This window comes from Fonsecaea nubica (genome assembly GCF_001646965.1).
Source record: "Fonsecaea nubica strain CBS 269.64 chromosome Unknown Scaff12, whole genome shotgun sequence".
Taxonomy (NCBI): domain Eukaryota; kingdom Fungi; phylum Ascomycota; class Eurotiomycetes; order Chaetothyriales; family Herpotrichiellaceae; genus Fonsecaea; species Fonsecaea nubica.
The window spans coordinates 330,622-355,157 of record NW_019173685.1 but is presented as its reverse complement, the minus strand read 5'-3'; the positions used below and the strand labels follow the sequence as shown (position 1 = coordinate 355,157).

The 24,536-nt window shown below is 53.8% G+C and overlaps 9 protein-coding genes across 9 annotated transcripts; 5 read left to right on the top strand and 4 right to left on the bottom strand.

Moving 5' to 3' along the window:
- Positions 1-664: 664 nt before the first annotated feature.
- AYO20_02810 (hypothetical protein) lies at positions 665-2,820 on the top strand (the record flags this gene model as incomplete). The annotated part of the gene is made up of 10 exons (XM_022641114.1): positions 665-797; positions 866-887; positions 953-1,264; positions 1,323-1,444; positions 1,506-1,728; positions 1,784-1,805; positions 1,859-1,955; positions 2,024-2,107; positions 2,205-2,481; positions 2,598-2,820. 10 exons carry the CDS (start codon positions 665-667, stop codon positions 2,818-2,820), a joined length of 1,515 nt encoding a protein of 504 aa, XP_022502989.1.
- Positions 2,821-3,713: 893 nt separating this feature from the next.
- Positions 3,714-5,064, bottom strand: AYO20_02809 (hypothetical protein; the record flags this gene model as incomplete). The annotated part of the gene is made up of 7 exons (XM_022641113.1): positions 3,714-3,995; positions 4,062-4,191; positions 4,251-4,316; positions 4,366-4,420; positions 4,477-4,613; positions 4,663-4,834; positions 4,890-5,064. 7 exons carry the CDS (start codon positions 5,062-5,064, stop codon positions 3,714-3,716), a joined length of 1,017 nt encoding a protein of 338 aa, XP_022502988.1.
- A 1,086-nt stretch (positions 5,065-6,150) lies between these two features.
- AYO20_02808 (hypothetical protein) lies at positions 6,151-7,498 on the top strand (the record flags this gene model as incomplete). Its single annotated transcript, XM_022641112.1, has 4 exons — positions 6,151-6,436; positions 6,494-6,621; positions 6,676-6,849; positions 6,911-7,498. 4 exons carry the CDS (start codon positions 6,151-6,153, stop codon positions 7,496-7,498), a joined length of 1,176 nt encoding a protein of 391 aa, XP_022502987.1.
- Positions 7,499-7,873: 375 nt separating this feature from the next.
- On the bottom strand, positions 7,874-9,886 carry AYO20_02807 (hypothetical protein; the record flags this gene model as incomplete). Its single annotated transcript, XM_022641111.1, has 1 exon — positions 7,874-9,886. One exon carries the CDS (start codon positions 9,884-9,886, stop codon positions 7,874-7,876), a length of 2,013 nt encoding a protein of 670 aa, XP_022502986.1.
- Positions 9,887-11,069: 1,183 nt separating this feature from the next.
- AYO20_02806 (hypothetical protein) lies at positions 11,070-13,049 on the top strand (the record flags this gene model as incomplete). Its single annotated transcript, XM_022641110.1, has 5 exons — positions 11,070-11,145; positions 11,214-11,762; positions 11,820-12,348; positions 12,431-12,623; positions 12,717-13,049. 5 exons carry the CDS (start codon positions 11,070-11,072, stop codon positions 13,047-13,049), a joined length of 1,680 nt encoding a protein of 559 aa, XP_022502985.1.
- A 353-nt stretch (positions 13,050-13,402) lies between these two features.
- On the bottom strand, positions 13,403-15,325 carry AYO20_02805 (hypothetical protein; the record flags this gene model as incomplete). Its single annotated transcript, XM_022641109.1, has 7 exons — positions 13,403-13,534; positions 13,677-14,204; positions 14,332-14,412; positions 14,503-14,611; positions 14,726-14,771; positions 14,904-15,125; positions 15,235-15,325. The coding sequence occupies 7 exons, from the start codon at positions 15,323-15,325 to the stop codon at positions 13,403-13,405; spliced, it is 1,209 nt and encodes a 402-aa protein (XP_022502984.1).
- Positions 15,326-16,999: 1,674 nt separating this feature from the next.
- AYO20_02804 (hypothetical protein) lies at positions 17,000-19,426 on the top strand (the record flags this gene model as incomplete). Its single annotated transcript, XM_022641108.1, has 7 exons — positions 17,000-17,246; positions 17,299-17,606; positions 17,682-17,762; positions 17,822-18,471; positions 18,538-18,720; positions 18,817-19,245; positions 19,321-19,426. 7 exons carry the CDS (start codon positions 17,000-17,002, stop codon positions 19,424-19,426), a joined length of 2,004 nt encoding a protein of 667 aa, XP_022502983.1.
- Positions 19,427-20,200: 774 nt separating this feature from the next.
- AYO20_02803 (hypothetical protein) lies at positions 20,201-20,825 on the top strand (the record flags this gene model as incomplete). Its single annotated transcript, XM_022641107.1, has 2 exons — positions 20,201-20,260; positions 20,313-20,825. The coding sequence occupies 2 exons, from the start codon at positions 20,201-20,203 to the stop codon at positions 20,823-20,825; spliced, it is 573 nt and encodes a 190-aa protein (XP_022502982.1).
- A 1,751-nt stretch (positions 20,826-22,576) lies between these two features.
- AYO20_02802 (hypothetical protein) lies at positions 22,577-24,070 on the bottom strand (the record flags this gene model as incomplete). Its single annotated transcript, XM_022641106.1, has 1 exon — positions 22,577-24,070. One exon carries the CDS (start codon positions 24,068-24,070, stop codon positions 22,577-22,579), a length of 1,494 nt encoding a protein of 497 aa, XP_022502981.1.
- Positions 24,071-24,536: the final 466 nt, after the last annotated feature.

The window sequence follows — 24,536 nt, the reverse complement described above, 5'->3', positions numbered from 1 at the left end:
CAGCGAGCCGGCTAGGCATGTCTCAGAGTTCTTTGAGCAAGAAACGAAGGTTTCCTCGATCCAAAGTCCACGCCTGGACTGGAGGCCCACGGACGAATAGCTTAATTCAACCCGCTTGAGCAACCGAGGTTAATTTCTTGCTTCCCTTTCCTCCCTTCCCAAGTTTCTCATCGTCTGGCGGTCGGAGCAATTGAGTTCGCCCGCTCGTCCTATCCACCTGCCCACCTGCAACCTGTCACCTAGCTGGGCAACTGGGCTATCAGGGATCCAGCAAAAACGATGACTGTCCCCCGGTCAGTAAGTCTCGGCAAAAAAGAAAACCATGCACCTCGAAATCCATCCCTGGGAATCTGGGGTCATTGGAGAGAAGCGCCCGGGGCAAGCGTGGAGCTGACACCCTCTTTTGGGAAGAGACTTGACCCACGCCACTCTTCGGCTGTATAGAAAACTCGCAAGGGGGGAAAAACGTGGATGGGAATCTGGGGTTCGTCCCGGGAAAAGAAGTCTGGCCCGGTAGTTTTTTCTTTGTATATCTTCAGCGATACTCGTCCAGGAGCCAGAGAAGAAAGCTGTTTCCCCTCCCTTCCTCTCAGCTCGAGTCTTGGAGGACAGACATCATTCTCTTTTTGACAACTCTGATACTCTGTTGCCCTTACCACCCACCATGAATCTGACACTCTACAATCTGAGCGTCTGCCTGGTCGTGGCCAGCGGTGGCTTCGCCTATGGCTTTGGCTTTGCGAGCTTTTCCACCAGTATTGGCCAGCCTGGGTTTTACAAGTATTTCAATCTTGATCGTGAGTTCTTGCCGCTGAATTATCCTCTGGGTTGTGAAATGATGCTAACGCTTTGTCTTTGTCGACAGCCAACAGCAGTTACACCGCTAGGTGAGTCACTCCGGAGTGGAATTGGCAGTAGTGTGCGTTGGGACGATGCTGATGGTGTCTCACAGTGTCCTCGGAGCAACGAGCTCTCTCTTCGCCGTCGGTGCTGGAATAGGGGCCATCTTGCAAGGATTCCTGGCCGATTGGGTAGGGCGAAAGAGGGCCCTGCTCATCGCGGCTCTGATTTCTCTCATCGGGGCGGCTTGGACTGCAGGCTCCCCTTACCTGGCCATGTTCATCACAATCCGCCTGCTTCATGGCCTTGGTCTCGGCATCGTTGTTTGTCTGTCTGTCGTCTACATCATCGAGGTGGCCCCTCCGCATCGACGTGGAATGCTGGGCTCTGTGAACGTCTTTAGTATGGCCTGTGGCTATGTCGGGTTCGTCATATCGCCTGAGAAAGAAAAGCCGTTCTGTTGGTTGCTGATACTCTTGCAGTCTGGGATGGATCTCGGTTGGCTGCTATCACGCCAAAAATGAAACCGTGCAGTGGAGACTGCCTCTTGCCTTGTCCACGGTTGGCCCATTGCTTCTGCTCATCGGCTGCATTTTCATCCCTGGTCAGCCACAACCTCCCTCTTTACCTGCTGACTGCAACCGTGCTAACGTGCCGTTTTCCAGAGTCGCCACGATATCTATGCTGGGTTGGCCGCAACGAGGAGGCACTCACAATCCTCAAGAGACTCCATGCTGATCCCAGAGACCCCGATGATTCATCAGCCAAGGCCGAATACATCCAGATTGCTCGCCAGGTTGAGCACGACAAGGAACTGAACACGGGCTATATTGGCATGCTGAAAAAGCCCTCGTGGCGACGACGCTCCTTTTTGGCATTCGGTGTCATGTAAGTCGTCTCCTGGTCGTGCCCCATCAATGCCCTCGAACTAACCGCCGTCCAGGTTCGCCTCTCAAGCCACAGGTGTAAGTTCCCCATACAATCTTTCGACTCTCGTGTAAGGTGTGTATCGCTAAAGTCTCTGGTGCTCAATCAGATCAACGGTGCCGCTGCTTTCCTGGTTCTCATTTTCAGCAATCTCGGGATGACGGGCGACATGCCCTTGATCTTGAACGGTACGTCAGACACGATATCCAAAGTCTGCTGAGAAATAGTCGTCAGCTAATATCTCCATCTCAAACAGCCACCTATACCACTGTTGGCACTGTCGGCGTGGTTGTTGTCGGACTCTTCGTCATTGACAGGATGGGACGGAGACTATCATTCCGTGAGTACCATGACCCTGGGGGGGAATCCAGTCCTTGTGGCTTCCTCGTCTCTTAGCCTTGAGGAACGATCCATGACTGACTGACATCTGCTCTTAGTGATCGGCTTCCCAGGCGTCGCGGCGTGTCTCCTCGCCGAAGCAATGCTACAACGAACATACCTCGACGGCGACAACAAGGCCGGCAACTCAGCAGCCGTGTTTTTCGTCTTCATGTTCGTCATCTTTTACCAATTTATTGATGCTGCGTCCTTTGTCTACACTGCCGAGATCTTCCCTACCACTATTCGCGCTCGGGGAATGGGGATTAGCATGTGCGGCTATTTCGTCGGGTTCATTACTTTCGCGACACCCGCGCCGACGGCTTTGCAGACCATGTAAGCATTATCTCTGTCCCTTCTTCTGATTTTCTCTAGCGTTCTTGCATCCTTGCATCCTTGAGAGTAAGGGCCCCTGGAAGCATCGTTCCGCTAACGAGATTGTCACTCGACAGTAAATGGGGATGGTATCTCGTCTTCGCCGGCCTCAGTCTGATCTGCGAGGTCTTGTTCTATTTCTTCCTGCCCGAGACCCGTCTCAAGTCACTCGAAGAACTTGGCGCGCTGTTCGGCGATATGGTCGTGGTGCACTTGACAGATGACGGGCGGGGCATTGTCGAGAAGCCCGAAGGTCTTGAGGTGGAGGAAGTCGAGCTGAGGCATGTCGATGAGAAGTAGGTAGCGATCGGGAGGAAGAGCAGCTTTGGGTGGGAGAATTGTCCTCGATTCACTGCTTATCGGAAAAGTGGGAGGAGTGACTTTTTTGGGTGGCTTGAAGGATGAATCGTAATCTATTGTCACGATCCATGGAGGGGTTTCTTGACATGGCAAAATATGACTGTGTACCTCGTATATTTCTCGACCGTAAACAAGACAGATATGGGTTTCTGTCAAGCAGCTACAGACGGAGCAGCACTCCTCCTCTTAACACCCACGCGGGTCCGTTTCCCCAGTTTGTCTACATACATTCTCTTACTTACCTCGTAGATATTTCTGTTTCAACCACGTGACTTTAGACTAAAGGCCTAAATAGTCCCAGGGGTTTGGAGTTGCCTAGACTACTTCCTCAATACTTAGTGCTCGGAATCATGTTCACTGTGATGCGTGGCCAAAGGTACCTAGTACCAAGTACTCGTTACACTCCGTACACCAGCAGTTACAGCCCAACCAAGTTAGGCAATTCCCTGGTGCCGCCACCACCTGCTCCGCAAGGGGCGGCCGACAGCGTAACGCAAATCGATTTTACACCAAAAACTGGCATTTCGGAATATCGTCGATAATCTACACCACGATCCAAGTCTTAGTTTTTAAGGTGACTATGAAGGTCAGTAGTCCTTACAGCTCAACGCCGGCCGCAGGAGAGTCTCCCGGCGTGTCCTCCTTCCATGCCAAGATGGCGCCCCCTCCTGCTGGGGTCACGCCTCCTGCCCTCCTCGTGGTTGCTATGTACTCGGTACAAGTATGTCAAACCCTCACCGTCCCCCAGTCGCATCGCACGACGCAACTGCCCCTGTATGATCCTTTGTATTGTACCTGTAAAGGCAAACAAGTGGCTGACAGTGGGAGCCGCCTTAGTATCTCATATTCTTGTTGGGTCCTGCCCAAACCTGCGCTCGACCATGCCGGTACTCATCTTGGATGAGGTCTTTGTCGCTCCCGGAATCCTTGACCTCGATATCGGTCATTTTGTAGATGTCTCTAGAAGAACCACGGTCTCTTGGCTCGTCCACGCCGCTTCCCAGCATCTGCGAGCTTTTTGTATTCTTGCTACTCGATGGAAAGCTACCGGTCCAGGTGTTGCGCCTGAAAAGGGAATTCAGAATAGGGGCGTTGACGGCAAAAACGGCGACCAGCTATTTGGGAAATTGTCAGCCTCTTCCATGGACCCAGCCAATCCTCGCCGAACTGGGGAAACTCACCAGCTCACGCATAGCCCAGATGGAGCTTTGATTGATGGTCCTGGGCGAATAGATGGTGAGGATGCACCGTAGGAGAGTGAAGGCCATCACAACCCCACCCAAGCTGAGTAGGAAGCCAATTCTGATCTTTCTGCGTCTAGTCAGAAATGCCGTCCTCGACCCAAAAACGTTCATATTGGATCATGTTACCTCCAGAGGGGAATTTGGACTTTCCGAAGCATCATTACCGGCGTCAGAAGCAAAAGGAAGTCAGTCCTAGTTGGAGTCAGCGATGGTGAGAAAACACCAATGTACTTTGACTCACGTAAAGTTGCCAGAAGCGACGACAATATTGATGTTATATCCGTCGGAGCATTCCGCTGCGGAAACATGAGCTATGATGCCATGCAAGGCCAGGAAAAGAGGGTTTGCGTACCGCCCGGGTCAGGAAGAACTTGCCAGTTGTGGCTGATGGGTATACAATGGGCCAGCAAGGTGATTATGGCGGCGAAGAAGAAGGCAATAGACAAGGCGGCGACGCCCCAGATGAATCTCTTAAGCCGCAAGCCATCCCTGGGGCACATGTTAGCGGTCATCTTCCCATACTTCCGGTGAGACATACGTCAAGCGCAAATAGAAGACGACCATACAGCCCTTCAAGCACCATATCGCAGCCGCGTAAAGGTAAAATGCAGCATACATCAACTTGGCGCCACTTTCGAGTTGTACAACCAACTCTGAAGGTAGTTGCTGTCGGGCTTCTGCTGTCAGCCCTGCCGGAGCCCCCTTCTGACCTAAATCCAGGTCAGCGAGTCATTGTTCCTTTGGTAGGAGACGACACCAGCGTACTCAGCAGCTCCAGCGCAGCGAGCAGCGAGCTCAAGGTGATTGCCACCCCGACCGCGAAGAGGTCATCCCAATACCACTGTCGAAGCTTGAATCTGACAAACCACCTCAGCAGAAGGATGAAGATGCTGACGCAGTACTCGCATCTTGCTTCGATCAACAGAGCAGGGACCGCCATAGTATCGATGAGTTTACCGTTTGGATGTCGAGTCGATGAGGAATATATCTCCTCAAGCTTTCAAAGAAGGGATGGAGAAGATATAGGAGGCTACACCAACGAAGTTTGTGTCAAGTGATGGTTGTCCGCTCCATTGACCGTTAGACCCACGTCGGCAATGGAGTTCCTGAGATCTGCGCACATCGGAAGCTAGACCACTCCCGCGACGAAAACGCCCTGGAACGATACTGAGCCAAGTGTTGCTACTCGGATCTTTGCAAGGATGCTCAGACAACCAGGGGCTTAGGGCAGCAAAGATCATGGTCCCACCGCCAGTATCGCGAGGACGGAAAATGCTCGCCGGGAGACGGGCGGCCCCAAAGATATGCAGCGTCCACATGTATCTATCAAGAGCCTGACTTGGAAATATGCTTGTGGTCCTCGTACCTGCACAGGCATGTGTGGGGCGGAGGGCTTCCCTTACACTAAAGGTGTGGCTCCGTTCCCCCTCTCTCTACTTGCGTACCGTTCACCAGTCCGTCTGGGTGGCTTGCCGATCTCCCGAACGCCGCCTGCCTCTGAAGAGTATCACGTCACCATACTGGGGAAATGATCTACAGATTCCATGCATTCATCAGTAGGCACTGGGGCCAAGTGTGTCCATTTCCAGCCACTACCAGGCTAACCGACCCGACTATCCTGGGTATACTCTGTACCCCGTGTTCGCGAACTCCATAGAAGTACCTGAATCAGGCGGCGTTGTGGGCATCGGGCGCAGCGTGTTATGAGATTGAATTTTCCTTGAAACGCCCGAACGTTGGTAGTACCCAAGCATAATGCAGATCCATCTCCAGAATTTCGGTATAGTCACCAATAGCACTGGCATGCTCGTGTACTGCACCAGACTTGAGGCTTCGGCGGGCCACAGCACGGTTGTGTACCTCGTAGTCGTGCTGGCTAGCGATGGTCACACACCGCTTGTTTTAGGGATATCTCCTCCTCTTCGTCTTTGTCGTCCTCTTTTTCTTCTTCCTCGTTCTCAGTTCAAGGTGTCGGGCGTTCGTTTTTCCCGTTGGTACATCTGACTATAGAACATACACCATTGTCATGGCCCACGCACTGGTCTTCGGCGCCTCGGGTATCCTTGGGTGGGCTGTCGTTGACCAGATCTTGAAGAACTACCCCCAGAAAGGGACATTTTCCAAAGTCACGGCTCTGACAAATCGTCCATTAGACTTGCAGGATGCCCAATGGCCGAAATCTGGAGGTGCCAATCCCGAGCTAGCTCTGGTGTCGGGGGTCGACTTGACCCGGGGCACTGTAGAGGACATCAAGCAGCAGCTGAAGCAACGAGTCCCGGACATTGACACCGTCACGCAGATCTTCTACTTCGGTAAGAACCTCCCAGGAGCCCAGGGAGTCATAGTAGTGCTCATCTAGCCCGGGTCAGCATACATTTTCCATCCGGATTTTCCAACCGAGCAAGACATCAACGTCGCCATGTTCGATCGCGGTTTCGTGGCAGCTGAAGCTCTCGCACCAAATCTGTCCTATGTGATTCTGCCGACAGGGACCAAGGTAAGTCTAAGTACGGAAGAAGATGTCGAGGGATAGAATGCTAAGTTGCACAAGGGTTACGGCATCCACCAGCCTGAAAGGCCGTTCAAGGCCCCTTTTGACGAGGCTATGAACGATATTCCGCAGCTTTACCGGGATGTGTTGTTCTATTTCGCACTTCGGGACCGTTTGGACGCCCTTCACAAGGGGAAGAGATGGAAGTGGGCAGAAGTCAGGTGCGATATTGTGGTGAGTACGATTTATATAGCTCGTCCCTTGACCCAAGGATACTTAACCTCTCCTTCCCCAGGTTGGTTTCTTACCACATAGCAACCCTTACAATCTCGCCGGGTTCTTCATCAACTACCTCTCTCTGGTTGCATTCGTCCAAGGCCGGGGTGCAAAGGTGCCATACCCGGGACACCCTGACGGCTGGCATACGCTCTCCAACGACGGCGGTCAAGACACCGTTGCAAGATTTTCACTTTACCTGTCAGTGAACCCCGACAAGGCTGGGACCTCGGAGCTCTATAACATTGCCGACACTTCAGAGGGATACCCTATGTCTGCCAAATGGCCCGCGATATGCGAGTATTTTGGCTTGGTCGGTGTTCCACCGCTGCCTCTGGGCGATCCGACCTATGTCAGCCCGGCTCAATATCTCGAACAGCACAAGGAGGACCTCAGGCAGATGGAAAGCCAACTAGGGAATAAGATCCAGCAGGTCGATCTGATGACGGGCCTTGACATCTGGCTGATGAACTTTGACTTCGATCACCATCTGGCACTTGGGAAAGCGAGGTCGGTGGGCTTTGTAGAAGAAGGCACGGTCACAGGCAGTTGGATCCAGACCTTTGATCGCTATCGTGCCGCGAAGAAGGTCTGGGTGGCCTCGTGAGCCGTCGCCGTTCATGGAGCAAAGCAACGTTGCACGCAGGTTGTCATGTGTTGATAGATATAGAGAAATCATCTTACCAGGACGAGGTCCAGTACTTTCACACTCCTCCAGCTCACTGAGCAGACCCGGGACCCCCCATCCATATTCAAGGCGCCGTAGATGTGCGGCCGAGATCCACGAGACTCGACTGTAATCCATGATTGTTGAGATATTCCGTCTGTTTTGCTGAAGATCAAGTGATTCTTCTGACGACAACACACAAGTGTTATAATCTTCCTTGATTTGGATGTCAATATCTATCCCTCCACTTCACTTATATACTGTACTTAATCATAGTCATATCGATCTATACCATATCTTCTTCGCCCGTCTTTCTCAGGTTTCCATGCGAATGTCCAACCCTTCAAAATCGCCGGCCTTCCTCCACTGGTCCAGAATGTCGAGATACTCCTGCCATCCACCGCCCCAGTGCGAGTTCACCGCGACTTTCCGCGCAGTCTCGCCGCCCTGGCCGACCAGGCGGTCAATGTCGCCCTCGGCGTTGAAGTAGCTGGGCGTGCAGCCGCCCATGCCGGCGATGGCGCCCGTGCGGTTCACGACGCGGTCGGTCCATTCCGCCTCGGCTTCGGCCGTGGGCTCAAAGGTGAAGGGGTATACATGTCTGGTTGGCTTCTGTTGTGCTTGGCCGTTTGTGTTAGAGGCGGCCGTGGCGGCGGCTTTCTCGCCCAGCGCGCCGACAATGTGGGCAAAGTGCGAGGACAGCTCCTCGAGGATCCAGACAATGTTGGCCGTCAGCCCGGCCTGGGAGGGGCCCTGGATGAAGAGGTTGGGGAACCCGCGCGTCGTGATGCCGTGCAGGGTCGACACGCCTTTCGTCCACTTGTCCGCCATGGGCTGGCCGTTGCGGCCCGAGATGGTCGCGTGGATGCGGTAGTCGGGCGACCCGATCAAGGGCGTGAGGTAGCCCGTGGAGAATATCAACAGGTCCAGCGGGTACTTCTCGCCGTTGGCCACCACGGCGTCCTCGGTGATGTAGTCGACCCCGCGGCCCTTGGTGTCGACCAGCTTGACGTGCGGCAGGTTGAAGGTCTGGAGGTACTCGTCGTGGAAGCACGGCCGCTTGCACCACCCGGGGTACCACGCCTTGAGGCTCTCGGCCGTCGCGGGATCCTTGACGATCTCCTCTGTGCGCCGACGGATCCGTTCCTGTCGCGGAATGTCCAGCTGGTGCAGCCACTTGACATAGGCGGGCACCATTTCCGGCGCGATGGCTCGAGGAGTGCCCATCAGCGCGCTGTACGCCGGGAACTTGGTCCAGGCGTCGCCCACGTCGTCCCTCTCCGGCGGCGGGTCCAGGTTCTCGATGAAGCTGTCAAAGTTCAGCCGGCGGGCCTTCTGCCACCCCTTCTTGGGCCGGATTTCTCGATTCCACCACTCTGGATCCGTCTCCTTCTGGCCCCGCGCGTCCACCGCCGAAGCCGTGCGCTGGAAGACGACCACTTCTTTGGCGAACTGCGCCAGCTTGGGCACGGCCTGGATCGCCGTCGCCCCTGTGCCCACGATCCCCACGCGTTTGTCCGCGAGGTTCGACAGGTTCTGGTCGAGCTCAGAGCCGCCGGTGTAGGCGTAGTCCCACCGGGCGGTGTGGAAGCTGTGGCCCTGGAACGTCTCGAGGCCCTTGATCTTGGGGAGTTTGATCCAGTTGGTGGTGCCGGCGCCCAGCACGACAAAGTGGGCGGAGACGGTGAAGCTGCGGTCCTCGTGGCCCTTGCGCGACCAGGTCATGCGCACGCGCCACTCGTTGGCCTCGTCGTCCCAGTGCATCTCGTTGACCGACGTCCGGAACATCGTTCTCTCGGTCATGCCGTACTTGTCCGCGAGGAGGTTGGCGTACTGCCTCAGCTCCGGCCCGTACGAATACTTGTGCTTGGGCATGTACCCGGACTCCTCCAGCAGGGGCATGTACACATAACTCTCAATGTCGCACATCAGGCCGGGGTACCGATTATAGTACCAGCTGCCACCGAACCCACCGGCGGCGTCGACCATCCGGATATGTTCGGCGGGGACGCCAGCCTCCTCGAGGCGTGCGACGCATGTTAAGGCACCATACCCGGCCCCGATGACCAGGAACTCACAGTACGAGCCGTCCTGGAGCACAGGCTCGCCGTTGTCGCTGTGCCCGTCGTCCCAGATGTCGTGGAAAAAATGCGAAAACTTGCCTGACTTTGCAATGTCGATGTACTGGCTCTGGCCCTCGGCGCGAATACGGATGTCGCGCTCCCGCTCATACTTGGACTCGATGGCGTCGATGGTCTCCTTGGGAAGGTCGGTGACGTCGGCTGGATCGCGAAGCGGCGGCGCATGATGGACGCCGTTAACTGCCATGGCGTATACAGATACCCTTTACCGTGGCTGTTTCGGATATAAGAGGGTAAACTATCAAAAGAAAAAAAGGCCGAACCAGGATAAGATGATGAGAAGGGAAAAAGGCTTCTCTAGTTATAGATATAAGGGACTTCAATCACAAACACAAAATCATACAGAGCACATATTGTATGCCCTTTATGAATCAGTCACACTCACAAAAATAACACTACAAGTCCGCTTTTTTCTGGCCGAATGCTCAGACACTCAGGCCACGACTCCAGGATTGAACCCCAGCCCGGTTGTGAGAGTGTGTGTGTTGCGTGTCGTATATAGCCATGGGCCTTTTTCTCCCCCACAAATAACAGCAAACAATAAGGAACAAAAACCAAGACAATTGTGGCCCAAAGGCGTTCTACCTGCACACGTCTCTGACTCTCTTGCTCCCGCCCTCGCTCTCACCTGAGGCGAAGAGAGGGAAAAAAGGCAAAAAAAAGGGAGCCGCAATCTACCGGCTGCCCCAGCTGGAGCGAAACTGGCCGAGGTGCTATTCGTCGGTTGATTTGTACAACTCTACAGTGGTTGGAAAGGAGGGTGTCTCCACCTTCTCCACATCTATCAGACAGACTCTCGGCCACGATGCAGAAAACGTTAAACAGGAAAAAAAGGAAAGGGGTCGCTCGGGGCTTCTCAGGTGATACGGGGAGATGATTATGGAGAAAATTAACCATGCCAGAAGGACCCATTTTCGGTCTTTTTGATTGTCTCCCCATACATGTACCTAGTCGAAACATGCAGCAGTACTATGCTATGCCTAGCCTCGTCAGTAATGGGCCGAGGGAGCAATGGTCCATGGGATTGCAGCCTTGCTATTGTCCACAGAGCCAGGCCTATTGTCCCGCTACTTCGAATATGCGTACGGTCGTGCCGATGACTTCGACAGACTCCCTAGTGGTGGCAGATGATGGCGGGACCCGACAGATCCAGATCCAGATCCATCCAGACTGTTTGCTGACTTTGTTGTCGCTGTCGCCCTGGTATCTCCCGTGATATGATGATCGGGGGCACCCGTCGCATTGTCGATTATCTTGTCGTATGCCCTGTCAAGCCGTGATACACAATCACACAGTCATAGCCCTTCTAGCAAGATATCAGCTTGATCTATCACCACCAGCATCCCTTGATCTCACCAAAACGAAAGAAAATGTCCAAAATCTATCGCAATACTGATTTTCCCTCGCCTGAATTCCCGCATCTCGACCTGCTGACCCTCCTCTTTGGTAAGAATGCAGAAAACGGTCATGGACATCAACTCGTGCCGGAAATCGGAGCTGACAAGATAGAACAGAGTCGCCGGATTGCAGGGCAGAGGATCAAACGCCGCTGCACTGCGTGGCAGGTACGGGCGCCAGTCTGATCACCAAGAGGGACCTGAACAACTTGACGCAGCGCCTGGCTTATGCTCTGCGCCATCGCTATGGCATTGGCAGTAATGGACCGAATCGGGACGTGGTCACGGTACTGAGCTTCGGGCAACCCATGGTCGCTGCGGTGCTGTTTGGCGTCATTGCCGCCGGCGGAGTGTACTCGGCGGCCACTCCATCGTCGACGACGGCAGAATTGGTGCGCTATCTCACCATATGCAACAGTCGCTTGATCATGTGCAGCGTGGAATTCAAGGACGTGGTGACGAGGGCAGCAAACGAATTTGGGCTGTCTTCCGATAGAATCCTGGTTTTCGAGTCGACGCCGGAGTGGACTGTGTCTCCATTGAACGGATCCGGGAGTATCCTGACCGAGAATCGCTTGCATTGGGAGACGATCACGGATGTCTCGAGGTTGAAGGAGAGTCTGATCGTCATTCTCTGGTCGTCAGGGACCACCGGGTTCCCCAAAGGTATGCCTGGAGAGTATTGTCCACGACCGCGCGTATTATACTAACCCAGAAGACAAGGCGTGAAGCTCTCCCACCAGAACCTGGTGTCTGAGACACACCTGACATCGCTGGCGTCGCGGGAGTTTGCACACCAGGCGGCACAGAAAGACATCCAGATGCCGCCATACCGGGCACTGGCACACTTACCCATCAGTCACATTGCCGGGCTGTTCGCGTACCTCATCGCGCCCTTCTACGCTGGCGGGCAGGTATTCTGGATGCGCAAATACGAATGGCACAAGATGCTACAGTTTGTCAAGCAGCACGAGATTACCCTCTTCTATACAGTCCCTTCGATCTATCTCCGCATCTCCAAGTCGCCCGACGTTCGGGATCACTTTCGCTCCGTTGTTTCCGCTGTCACGGGAGCTGCCCCGATGGACGGCGAGCTGCAAAAAGCCGCCAGTTCGAGGTTAGGGGCCGGTGAGACGGTGATCGGCCAGACGTGGGGTCTGAGCGAGACGACGGGAGCCGTCACGATCATGCCTCCTGGCAGATCGGACGCGACGGGGAGTATCAGTCCACTGGTCCCTGGTGTTGAGATCAGGTGAGTAGGTCCAGGACTTCCCCTCTCTCTCAAGGGGTGACCGAATGGAGATGGACGAAGACTTACGTGTAGGTACGAGTAGGTTGGTGGACGAGGACTATCGTGACGTCGAGCCAGGACAGCCAGGCGAACTCCTTGTCCGAGGCCCGATGGTGACGAACGGATACTACAACGACCCCAAGGCCACGGCGGCAGCCTCTTACAAAGACTGGTTCTGCACCGGCGATATTGCCGTTTGGCGCGACGGCCTGTTCTATATTGTCGACAGGAAGAAGGTACTTCTCTCTTCACCTCCCCCCTTTTTTTCTTCTCTTTGATTCTCTCCTGGGATCTCCCCGAGACACTTTGTAACTTTGGGACCCTCCCAGGAAATCCTCAAATACAAAGGCCAACAAGTCAGCCCGGCCGAGCTCGAAGCCCTCCTCGTCACACACCCCTCCATCCAAGAGGCCGCCGTGATCGGCATTCGCGACCCGAGTGATCCGACCTCAGACCTCCCTCGCGCATACGTGGTGGCCGATCCGGCAGAGATCAGCGCCGACCAGGTCAAAGCGTACGTGAGCAAGCATCTATCCCCGTCGAAGCAGTTGCGCGGCGGCGTGGTGTTTGTCAGGGAACTGCCGAAGAATGCAGTGGGCAAGATTCTGCGCAGGGAGTTGCGGGATCAGGCGGGGAGGGAGAGTGCGCGGCCAAAGCTTTAGACGTGTATGCTGTGACATCAGATAGATAGCTAGATAGACGGAATGGATCGTTGGTGTTGGATAGAATCTCCAGAAGATAGACGGAACGGATTAGCTGGGCATGCAACTCCTACGATAGATTGGGGATTGTTAGACCGGTGGTCAGCAATATCGAGGGTTATTTGGATGGATGATGGATAGATACGAGTCAAGTCAAATCATGTCTTTCTATACCACTACCAGGTATGATTGCGATGATGTGTTCGACAAAGCTGGCTGGCATTGACGAAAGGGGTGACTAACTATCCTCCATACCATACTCGTCACGGCCAGCGAGCCTGCCGACCAATATAGATCACAAAAGTTGCGCTCATCTAAGACTTGGCCTCTACAGCCTTGTAAAGCGCCTTTTCTAGCTCAATCTCCGTCTCGCGGACGCTGATGTCGCCCGTCGGCAGCAGTTGCGTGAACATGAGGCCTGCGATGCCGCTGGCTCGGTCGACCCACTAGACGCAACAAATAGAGAAGACATTGTTAGCGTGTGATTCGTGAACTTCTCCCTCGCGGGTATTTTCCCCCATGGGAACACGAAATAAAAAGAATGAAACAATGACTGGGACTTGTGTAGGTGTGTGACTCGGAACTTACCCAATGCGTATTCCCCATGCCCGACCAACAGACAGTCCCTTTCCTCCTCCTCCCCGGCAAGTCCTCAGTCTGCACCGTCCCCGCGAGGCAGTGATCGCCCTCCATGCCCTCGGGCCAGAGGATCTGGAACAGGTCGCGAAAGGACCCGTTGATGTAGCCGTTCATGTCGGCGCGGCTGGCCTCGCCGATCTGCGGCCGGAACATCTCGTCCACCGTCTCGGGGCGGGAGAAGATGGGCGCTCCGCCCGCGACGAGCGCCCCCAGTAGCTTGAGGTAGTCGTCCGCGGTCGACCACAGGCCGACGCCGCCGCAGTCGTCCTTCTGCGGGTACGCGTGCGGGAACACCGCGGGCGTCAGGGGTCCTTTGCCGTGCGGGCCGTCGGCGCGGTAGGCCATCTCCTGCTTTGGGGGGAGGGAGAGGAGCTCCTGAAACTCCCACGGCCGGAAGGTCGTGGATCTCGCCCCTAGTCTGGACCAGATGTTCTCGCGCATGTACTCGTCGAAGCGCTGGCCGGTAACGGCTTCAACCTGGACAATGCGGACAGGTAGACCGTCTTGTCAGCCAGGCATGCATCAGGCGAGAGTTGGGGCTGGCCCTTCTGCCTCGTCCCGTCTGACGTGGTGGTGAAGGAGGTGGAGGCACTGATGAACATACCACTTGTCCAGCCCAGTCAAGGCCACAGCCATAGACCCAGGACGTGCCGGGTTGGAAGACTAACGGGTGTGTGAGACCCTCCTGTGCACGCACCCAGACGTTAGCGTCAGAGCACAAATATCTCACGAGCCAGCGCAGATTTGCTTGAGCTGGCCAGGATTCCATCCTTACAATTGACCCTGTGAAAGAAGTCTCTTTTCTCTGTGTGTAATCGCTCCATTTACCCAGTGTAGGCTGTAACGAGTCATATGCGAGACCGGAGGTGTGAGAGAGGAGTTGTCTATCCAGTAGAGTCCAGTGATCTCAGTCAGCGAAGCGAAGATTCGACAGCTGCAGCTCCGGCAAGAGCAAGATGACCAGAACTGCAGACTCGTACCTGATTTATAAGACTTACCGGAGAGTGATTTGGCCTTGGACCTCCTCATATACGGGATGTCCATCTGGAATCGGCGAGTCAGCACCCTCTTTTGTTGAACTCTTCGATCAAGCTAGACTCGAGCCACTTGACAGAGTCATGGAGCTGAGAATGGCGGAAGTAGGAAGTAGGAAGTAGGAGGAGAGAGTCTACTCACCCTCAAAGCCGGTCAATACTTTGACGTCCTCCAACGGCTTCAGCCATTTCCGGACATCGTCGTCCAGCCCGACCAGGCCACGCTCCACGAGTTGCATCGCGGCGACGGAACTGGGCATCTTGGTCATCGAGGCCATCCACGTCAAGGCATTGGTGGTCAGGGGTTTGGTCGGATCCTTGTCGACACACATGCTCCCGGCGGCCTTTTTGTAGAGGATGTTGCCTAAGGTTGACAGTGTCATTCATTGCTCACTCTCTCCCTCTCTCCCTCTCTGCTCTCAATCCTCGTGCTTGCCACCCTTGTTCACAGACCAGAGGAAAGCCCGTCTTACCTTGAGCATCAATGGCCGCAAAGGCCACGCCATGGAGAGTGCCGGTTTTTGGATCCGTGCAACGCTCAAGTATCTTATCGAGCTCGGCCATGATTTCAATTATATTGCGAGTGATGGGTCGTTGTCTCTGTATCGCTTCTTTCGATGATCAATGTTGCCTCTTCAAGGTCTATACAGGGCAATGATGTCTTCCGTACTGGTTCCACGTGTATCCCAGTGTACCTTGCACTCTGCTCCATCACCAAAGACGACCCGATGCACATCACCCTTTTCCCCACGTGATGCACAAAGTCTGGGGCCCCATTATTCTACCGAACCTTTTCCCTGTGGTGCCTTGTGCTAACGCGAATATTTTCGGAGCAACACCAGCACAATCTATTGAACCGACAGAAACCACCTCGGTTGAATTATGGGGTCAGTTTGCGGTGGAGGTTTCCACTAGTCCCGAGTCAGACTCTTCTCTATCACTTCAGACAAGTTGTGTGGAGCTTCGGCTAATTCCCCCAGCAGTCTTCGTCCGGTTGTACAGAGGCGGCTCGGCGACACTTATCCGTCGACAGGTCCAGATGACCCCATGACTGGCAATCTAGCCGGGAGCCGCAGTGCGAATTAGTTAGTAATTGGTTGATTGTAGGGTTGACAGCTTGAGGCAACAGTCTCGTGAAGCACTTGGGTCCTACTGGAGAAGTTCAGGCGGTTGAGCTCGTATCTCTGAACGTCGAGTCATGCCATCTGTGGGATATACTTGTATATGGATCCTTGGCATTCAATCGCAAACTAGGACCCTATTAGTCCGTGTCCCTCGGTGTCCAGGCACACGAGGCCTGGGCCATATCGGACAAACAAGCCAGCTATCTCTAATTCAACTGAGAGTGCCATATCACATGGGGAATAGAAATCACGCCCACGTCTAACCAGCCTCTATTTACGAGTCTTATGCATCTTTGAATCTACCTATAGTCCCGTAAACCCAGAACTGCCCAGAACAGAGGTGGCCGCAGAGCTCCCCGGATCCATTCAGACATGTGGCGACCCTGTCAAGATTAAACATGTCTAGAAAATAATGCAGTGCTCTGTACGAGATAGCCCCCGAATCTTCTTTGTCTCATCCCATCCATGAGAAAGGCTCGAATGGCCCATTGATTTGACTCCGCCACTCTCCACGCCAAGCTTGGACCGAACTTGTGTCTCGCCTCCCCGCAAACCGCAATACGAAGACAACTTTGGTCTCTCGAGGTTCCCACGAACTTTTGGTCGCAACACAATATTTCCTCGGATGCAATAGCAGATCAGAGACATAGCGACTTTGAAATAAAACACCCACGGCATGACCATGACCGCCGTCGATCACAGTCCTCTGCTGGACCTCGCTGAGGTTGCCAACAATATCAGGCCACAGCCTCTGACCGAGAATCGAAGCGACTCAACACCGCGCAAACGGGCCAGAATTGCCTGTTCGTCCTGCCATTCTCGCAAAGTCCGCTGTAACATTGTTCAACACGGCCCTCCTTGCTGGAATTGTCGTCAAGATGGGAGCAAATGTATTGTTCCTCCACCAAAGGTCCGAGGGTGAGTCCTCTCGTATGGGATCGCGAGCTGTCGACAGTCCTATGACTTTGTTGAAATCACAATTCGATCCAGACTGACGAGCAGATGTATGCCTTGAAGGAGGCGACCCAAAAGACTGCCACAAACACCGGATCGAAGATCGGCTACTCCAGTCACGGCTGGCTCGCCCCAGGTCAGCATTAACCAAGGAACCGAAATGGTTGGTTCTTTACAAAAGGCCTCGTCGGCAGTTCACAGCGAGCGGACACCCACATCATCGACGCGGAGAGGTGCTGCTCACTCCATCAATCCTAATCAACCATCAGACGCTGCCAGTCAACAAGATTGCACATCGTCAACGGCAGTGCAGGATGACGACGAGGGTGACAATGTCGCGGCTTACATGGATGCGATGAATGATCGACCTATTGAACAAGAACAAGCCGCCGTGCCACTTTATCTTGGTATGATGAGCCTCCTGGTGACCTGCCCGCCTGCTAAGATAATGCGACACAGGCGAACCGCATCTTCTGTCATTTGTGATGGATGTCTGCAACTCTGGACACCAGTCACACTACCTGGTACCACGCGCTGCGGCTCGCACGCTTCCTTCAGACGACTTGACCTTTTTACGAGTCAAGGGCTGCTTCTCATTACCTAGTCCCAAGGTGTGCGAATGTTTGTTAAAACACTACTTCCACTACGTCCATCCACTGCTGCCGATTGTGGATGCCAATCGGGTGCTCACTCAATATCACCACGAAGGTGACGCACCGTGCGTGAACCTGCTCCTCTTGTGGAGCATGTTCTTTGCCGCCGCAAATGTGAGAAAGAGATCCGTTTGCGTCTTATAAAACGTTCACGGCGAATGGCACTGACTGAAGTTGTTGTGCATCTAGTTTGCAAGCCCTGAACTGGTCCAGGACGCCAAATATGCTTCGCGGAAAGCAATGAAGAGAGATCTGTACCAGAGAGCAAAGGTTTGTCGATATCAACTGCTCTCCACTTCTTCCCTGTCACTACGATAGTAGCTATTCAGTCCGCTAACTTCCGTGGCGCTTTGATACAGTTATTGTATGATTCCGACTACGAAACCGACAAGATCGTGGTCATTCAAGCGGCGCTTCTACTCAGCTACTGGTTCATCGACTCCGAGGACCGCACTGGCACCTACCATTGGATAGGCATTGCCATCAGCCTTTGCCATACCATTGGCCTGCACCAAGACACCCAACGCCCATCCTTGAAGACGGCTACCTTACCCAACGCCCAACACGCCCTATGGAGATCGATATGGTGGTCATGCTTGTGCCGAGAGACTTGGATCTCTTTCGGCATGGGACGCCCAATGCGGATCATGATGGAGAACTGCAACGTTCCCATGCCGACCCTCGAGGACGTGATGCTGTTGTACGGAAATGACACGACCCCCGGGCGAGAATCTCTCATGCCTCAGGAAGTACCCTCGCTCGCCCTCTGTTGGCTCAAGATGCTGAACACGACGGTGGCACTGTACAACATCCACCGGACACACTACGGTCCCAACAGAGCCAAGTCCTCCACGGTCGACATTGCTCGTGACCAAGAGATGTTGCTAAATTGCGCCCAAATGCCGTCTGCTTCCGGCACCAGTCAAAGCATGCACCAGCCCCTGAGACTGGTCCAACAGCAACTCGAACTCATTGAGCAGTAAGGCGTCCAAATCCGTCATTCATATGTTAGTGTTGAGGGCAAAGGCTGATTTGTTTTTGCCAGCTTTATCTCCATTGCACTGTACAGACTGTACATACACAAGGCCCCGTCAGATCTCAGCCCTGAACAATACGAGTTGTGGCGGCCTACCATCATGGAAAAGGTGTACGCTTCTGCCTCTGCAGCCAGCACAGTCCTTGTAACTTTGGGCCAAGCAAGCCTCATCGACCGCTGTCAATCAATCATGTAAGTCTTGGACATGTCTGTCGTTCGTTTACTTCTTCAAGCCTAGAGTCTCTGCGTATGAAGTAGAGCCATCTGACTTTTGGTTACCAACTCTAGAATCACTGCGATTATCCCCATCATGCAGATCCACCTCTATGGCTCGGTTTTCTCCGACGGGCTGCGCCAAAAATTCAGCATCTACCAACTAGACATGTGTATGGCTGTGCTTGCGGAACTGGGCAAAACCTTCTGGGCCGCCGACATGACTTACAACATCTTCTCCGAGGCCAAGCGGAAGATCAAATCCAAATTCGACAGACAACCACCCGTTCCGCGACCTTCTAGTATCACAACGCCAGGGTCTAACCACTGCATCTCGACGCTGACACAGACACCAGCCCCGCCCGTGACAGCCATGGGCAATCCGTCGAGCCATGGCCAGACTTCCTCGTCAATGGATCTTTCAGAGCCAGACCTGAGCGCACTGTTGGGCGGCGAACTCTTCCTCTCGGCAGATAGATGTCTATTTCCGGACACTATCTTTGAGTACGTCTTCCCTCCTTCTATAGCATATACTTTGTGAATCCCATGCAGGTAACTTACACTCAGCATCGTCTACAGGCCCGGTGGCGAATGGGACTTTGATAGCAACACCTTTATGAGTCCGTCGGGGTTTATGAACTTTGAGAACACGAATGAAGTGGCGTTCATGTCTCACGAGACGTGAAAAGTGCTGTATGCAGTTGCGCTTGGAGGCATCCAACGACAACTCCGTGTAGGGGTTCGTGTATTGGGTTCCCACTAGGCGCTAATACCAAGAATACCAACGACGTACTGACCCGAGTGTGGCTCGTCACGAGTGTGAGTAGAGAATGAGCCAGTGGAGACTCCTGGACATAAAAGCTAACTGCCCTGCAGTTAAGTCTTTACCTTGAAACATGAGAGGCTCTCGATATGCGTCTCCGGGAAGAATGAATAATGACGCCCATAGCCGTGCTCGACGTTCTTATCCATCGCATCAAGGGATCTACCGCCAAAATATATGCTGCAAGGGTTTCTCTGGCATTCAGAGCGTACAGCAGCCGTTGTCAACCCCTCGCCTGCTGTAGATGGCGAGGCTGAGGTTGAACTCGCGCACTTGATAGGCGGGATTACGTAAAGGCGGCTCCGGAAACTGGCCACCCAGTGGCACTGGCGGCCGCCGACGCAGGCACCGCAGCTGCGCAGCTTCACGGCAACATCGTTGATCTGCCAGCTTCCATCATTCCAGGTTATTCCTTGCTCCCATTCTATTCCCATCCGCCGTGACTCCTACACACCCCCTCTCTACCTGTTATAAGTTGTCAAAAACGCAGTCCACTCCACTTAAAAGACAGCTCATCGGTGGTCTGACCCCGCCATCAGCGCACCAAGCCGGAGATCCTCGACTACTCCAAGTAGCTTCGCCGCTCAACTTTCGTGGTCCTGAACACAACCGCCCTCCAGCAACAGAATCGCAGCGATGCCCTGCCCGATAAGCATCACCAAGTTCGTGGGGACCATCTCCCTTGGTCTCTTGACGGTGCGTTGCTCCCACTTTGGTTCTTTTCTGCGTACTGACAGCTTCGTGACAGGGCGTCTCCTACACTGTCCAGTCGATAACTCTACCCTCTCTTGCTCTCCTTCCCTCCGCGTCGCTCGCAGCACGTACACTTGCCACAATCCAGACCCAGTCGACGCGGCGGATCCTCACTTTGGCGTCCATCTCCTCTCTATCTCTGATCACCGCATACACCCTCGCAAGTCCCCGAGGTCGCCACCCATACCTCCTCTGGACCGCCCTTGTGAGCTTCATTGGAGGTCAAGGTGTCGAGTACTGGTTCAATGGCCTCTCACGCTTCCCGTCCTGGGGCATCGGTTCTCGATCAAGTGGACATGTGAAGGCCTCGAGAGTTGCCAGTCCCTCGGCGAGCGACGAGAGCAGTTATATCGAAGTGGAATCAGATAGCAGTGAAGAGCACCAGGTGAATGGCGAAAAGGTCGAGATGGAGATGGTCCGGGAACGCAAGGTGCAGAAGGTGCGAAGTTGGATAGCCGGGATCGGCTTTGCCATGGGTGTCGTGGGTATCTGGGGCGATGGAGCGTAAATTCCTGTTCACGAGGACGCGGCTGTGTGCGGTTGATTATGACGTGAATGGGGTGGAGTTTTTGTTTACGAGCTACATGATGAGCGAGCGGGTGGCTTTGAATCATTTTTGGCCACCTCTTGGAAGGCGAGATGCCAATCGGAAGGAGAAAGGTGCTGTGGACAACGCTCCAGCAAGACGACCATCCAAGGACGAGAACGGTGGCATTGCACAGTTGACGGAAAGGAACGGTGCCTCATTCTACGACATGACTGCAAAATTGCGCGAAAACGGAAACCTCTGTACCCAATGAAGGGGTCTCTGACTATACAACGAACGATATACCTCACTCGACTCGATCGACACCACATCCCTCCTCTCCGAACGACAGGTATCCGATAAGAGAATACCTGTTCGGCAGGAGAATATCCCACTCCAAAACTTCCTTGTCTTGAAAAGAGGATCACTTACTCATTGACTTGACTGGCTCTCTTGCGTTCTCTGGCGATGTTGACAATGGCTGGAGCTGCTCGGCTGTTCTCCTCGTTCGTAATCCATTTGCCCATGTACAAGTAGCTAGCTCTTGACCATCCGTACACATGGACATTCTCGACTTGAATCAGTCATTCAGTGCTCGGTTATCATCAAGGGCAGTAAATACCTAGTTACCCAATTACTTGGTCAAGTCTGGCTCTTCTATGGATAGGTATTGAATGGATCTCCTGTTCTCATCTTCTCGGTATTGGCACAGTACTATCTGCGAAACCCCCAAGCTGACTTTCTGGTGCTTCTGTTCCAGCCGGTAACCACCTACCTAGGCACCTAGGTAAACTCGCGGCTACATACGCATACAGGGTACAGGTACCTGGTACATATGTAGGTAGGTAGGTAGGTACTCTGAATGTACAAGTACAGATACAATACGTATCGTGCGTGTTCGAGTGACGACCTATGTAGCGAGAGGTACCTGGCGAGCTGGTAGGCGGCTCGGCGGTAAAGTGACATATGCGAGTGACTAACCCCTCCATCCATAATTACCTCATAATTATTACCTCGTACCTCATACCCCTTTCAGCTTCGACCCACCAAGTAATTATTAGCCTGCTAGCCTTGTTTGTTTTCTCAGTCATACTCTGTACATGTACATGCGAGGGTATACTCTCACTCGGTACTCTCACTCGGTACCCGTCACACGGTACCGAGTATTACTCGCATCGCATATAGTTACTCGGTAATTCCTAATTACTCATTACTAATTAGGTACCTATGGGTGCCTAGCTCGCGAGGTACCTAGATAGGCACGTATCGTCGCTTGCGGGTCTGCATCCCTGCGTACCGGGCGGGTACTCCGTATTGTGTTCTGCTTTCGGGCTAGATCCCGCGTCATGAGCTCGTTCGCGACGCGCCGAGGCGCGGTCGCGTGGTGGAACATCGAGGACGGGGGATAAAGCTAATAGCGTAAAATACAGTATACCTCGAAGGTCAGGGAGAGCATAGCATGCGCGAGTGAGGTCAAATGTGGAAAATAAGTCAGTCTATATTGTATGGACAAGACTCTTTCTTTGGGGAGATGCTGGTGTCTTTTGATTTACATTGCGCCGTCATATCTGCCAAGGTCAACACTTCTGCCCTTGAAACCATTCCCATGATCAAAATGCGATGAACGCCCTCCCAATGTGTAGTGGTCGTGTGAATCGTTCTTCCGTGACTGTGATCCGAAAGAATGACGAACCGGTTTTATGCCCAGCATCCCGTGGAATATGCCCAATAGCCTATTCTTGTACAGCGGCGTGCAATTTGACGTCGTCGAACGCAGTGGTCAGTTCCACAATCTTGTTGCTCAGCCGCGAGTCAAACATGGCGTGGAAGTGGATCTGGGGTTCGTCCTTGGGGAGATAGAACTTGCATAGAATCCCTTTGCACGTTTCCCACGTGTCAACGCCCATCAGGACTGTTTGTTCGTCAAATACTCGAGTAAACCAGTCGTCCCCGCTCAGAGCGCCAACGTATAGAACCCACAGCCTCAGACGGGGGTGCAGGGTCTCCTCATCGAGAGCTGATCGTACACGGCCCAGCATCTTGGGCCCGGCTTTGTAGATTGCCGTGGCCCCCACCAGGATGTTCTCCAGCCCACTGACTAGTTTGAGGATGTAGGCGAGTGCGAGGCTTGCTGAGACGTCGCTACCATCGACCGCATGGTTGATTGCCCGGCCGATCAGCAACAGTGTCCGCATCCGCATGAGGTTCCAGGAGGTAGGTCGGTGCGAAGGATCGCGGACGAAAAAGTCATAAAGGGCACCCAGTTGCTGCAATTCAATAAACAGAGCGCGTAGTGTCCCCTTCAAACATATGTCCGTATAGACGTCCATAATAGGCAAGGGCACTTCAAAGGGTATCGTCCCCCAGCCGTCCATGGGTAGCAGAGTCTTCGTCAATGACAAAGCGGCGCGGTGTATGTCCATCTGAAACACACTAATCCATTTGTACGGGACTATACTCCCTGGATTCTCTCGGATTTGAGACTCCATAATGTATTTAGCCATGCGGAGGTGGGCTAGAGCATCATCGCAATTCTCTGCCCAGATCTCAGCGACAAGAAAGTGCATCAGGACATGCAGAGGAGGCTGGCCCTGATCTCGCACATACGTCTGCAGGGCATTCAGGGCCTTGTACCGATGCACGAGGGATAGTCTGAGAAGAGAAGAGTCGGGTGAAGAATGGGAGATCAGGGTCAAGGGCGTCGACAGGAAGGCGAGTGCGGTGATATTATCGCACAGCGAGTCCGACGCGAACGTCGACCATGATGGAAGGATGTTGCCCTTGGCCTGTGCCTGAGCACGAGGGCCGGGACCTTGGATGACGGGAAAGACACATCGTCGCTCAAAGTCCATGATCTGATTGATACGTGAGGTGATGGGGACTGGCGTGGAATTGAATGGATCGGAGTTACCCCGGAATGCGACGATACTCTGAACTGGTCGGTCTTGGACTTGTTCTAGCTTGATGTGCGGCCGCATGTAATCGTCGCCCACCTTGTCACCGTCGCCGCCCTCCATTTTTACGTCTTGGGCATCTCGCCTCCGTCGATCTGCTGCTGTCTGTAATCGGGGCATCACCACCGCCTTCCTCATCGAACGGGCGACCTCGACCCGACGCCATTTGTGGTACCCTGATTGGATGTGTGAGAAAACCTTATGGCGATGGGGCTTCGCCTTGAGGTTTTTGGCATCATGGTGGACCCAGAGTAGATCACCCGAATATGCCATCAGGCGCGTAGGTCGGAGATAATATGACGGGCATCACAATCAACTCATGGATGTCAAGATTTGGTGGCTCGTGCGTTGGAACTTGGATGATGTGGTCAAGATACATTCGTCGAGATAAACAGACCACAAGTATGGCAGGAGTCAAGGTGAAGAAACCGGTGGAATTTGATTCGGGCAGTGACTAGGCAGTTACTAGGCATCTTTAGGGCAAATGGGCCTTGCTCAGTTCTTAACTAAGCGGTTGCTTCTTACCTGCTGGGTGCCTGCAATGTTGAACCTTGGTGTAGGAACTAAGGCGGTATCCGTTGCCGAGTTGCTACTTAATCGGGACCGCCAGGGATGTGAAGGACCATGAAATTCCCCGGGTGAGGGGCCGGGGGGGGGGGGGGGATCTAAAAGCGGCATGGTATGTTCTGTGACATCAAAAGACTGGTTTCCATGGCTGTTAAAGCGGCACAGGATGACC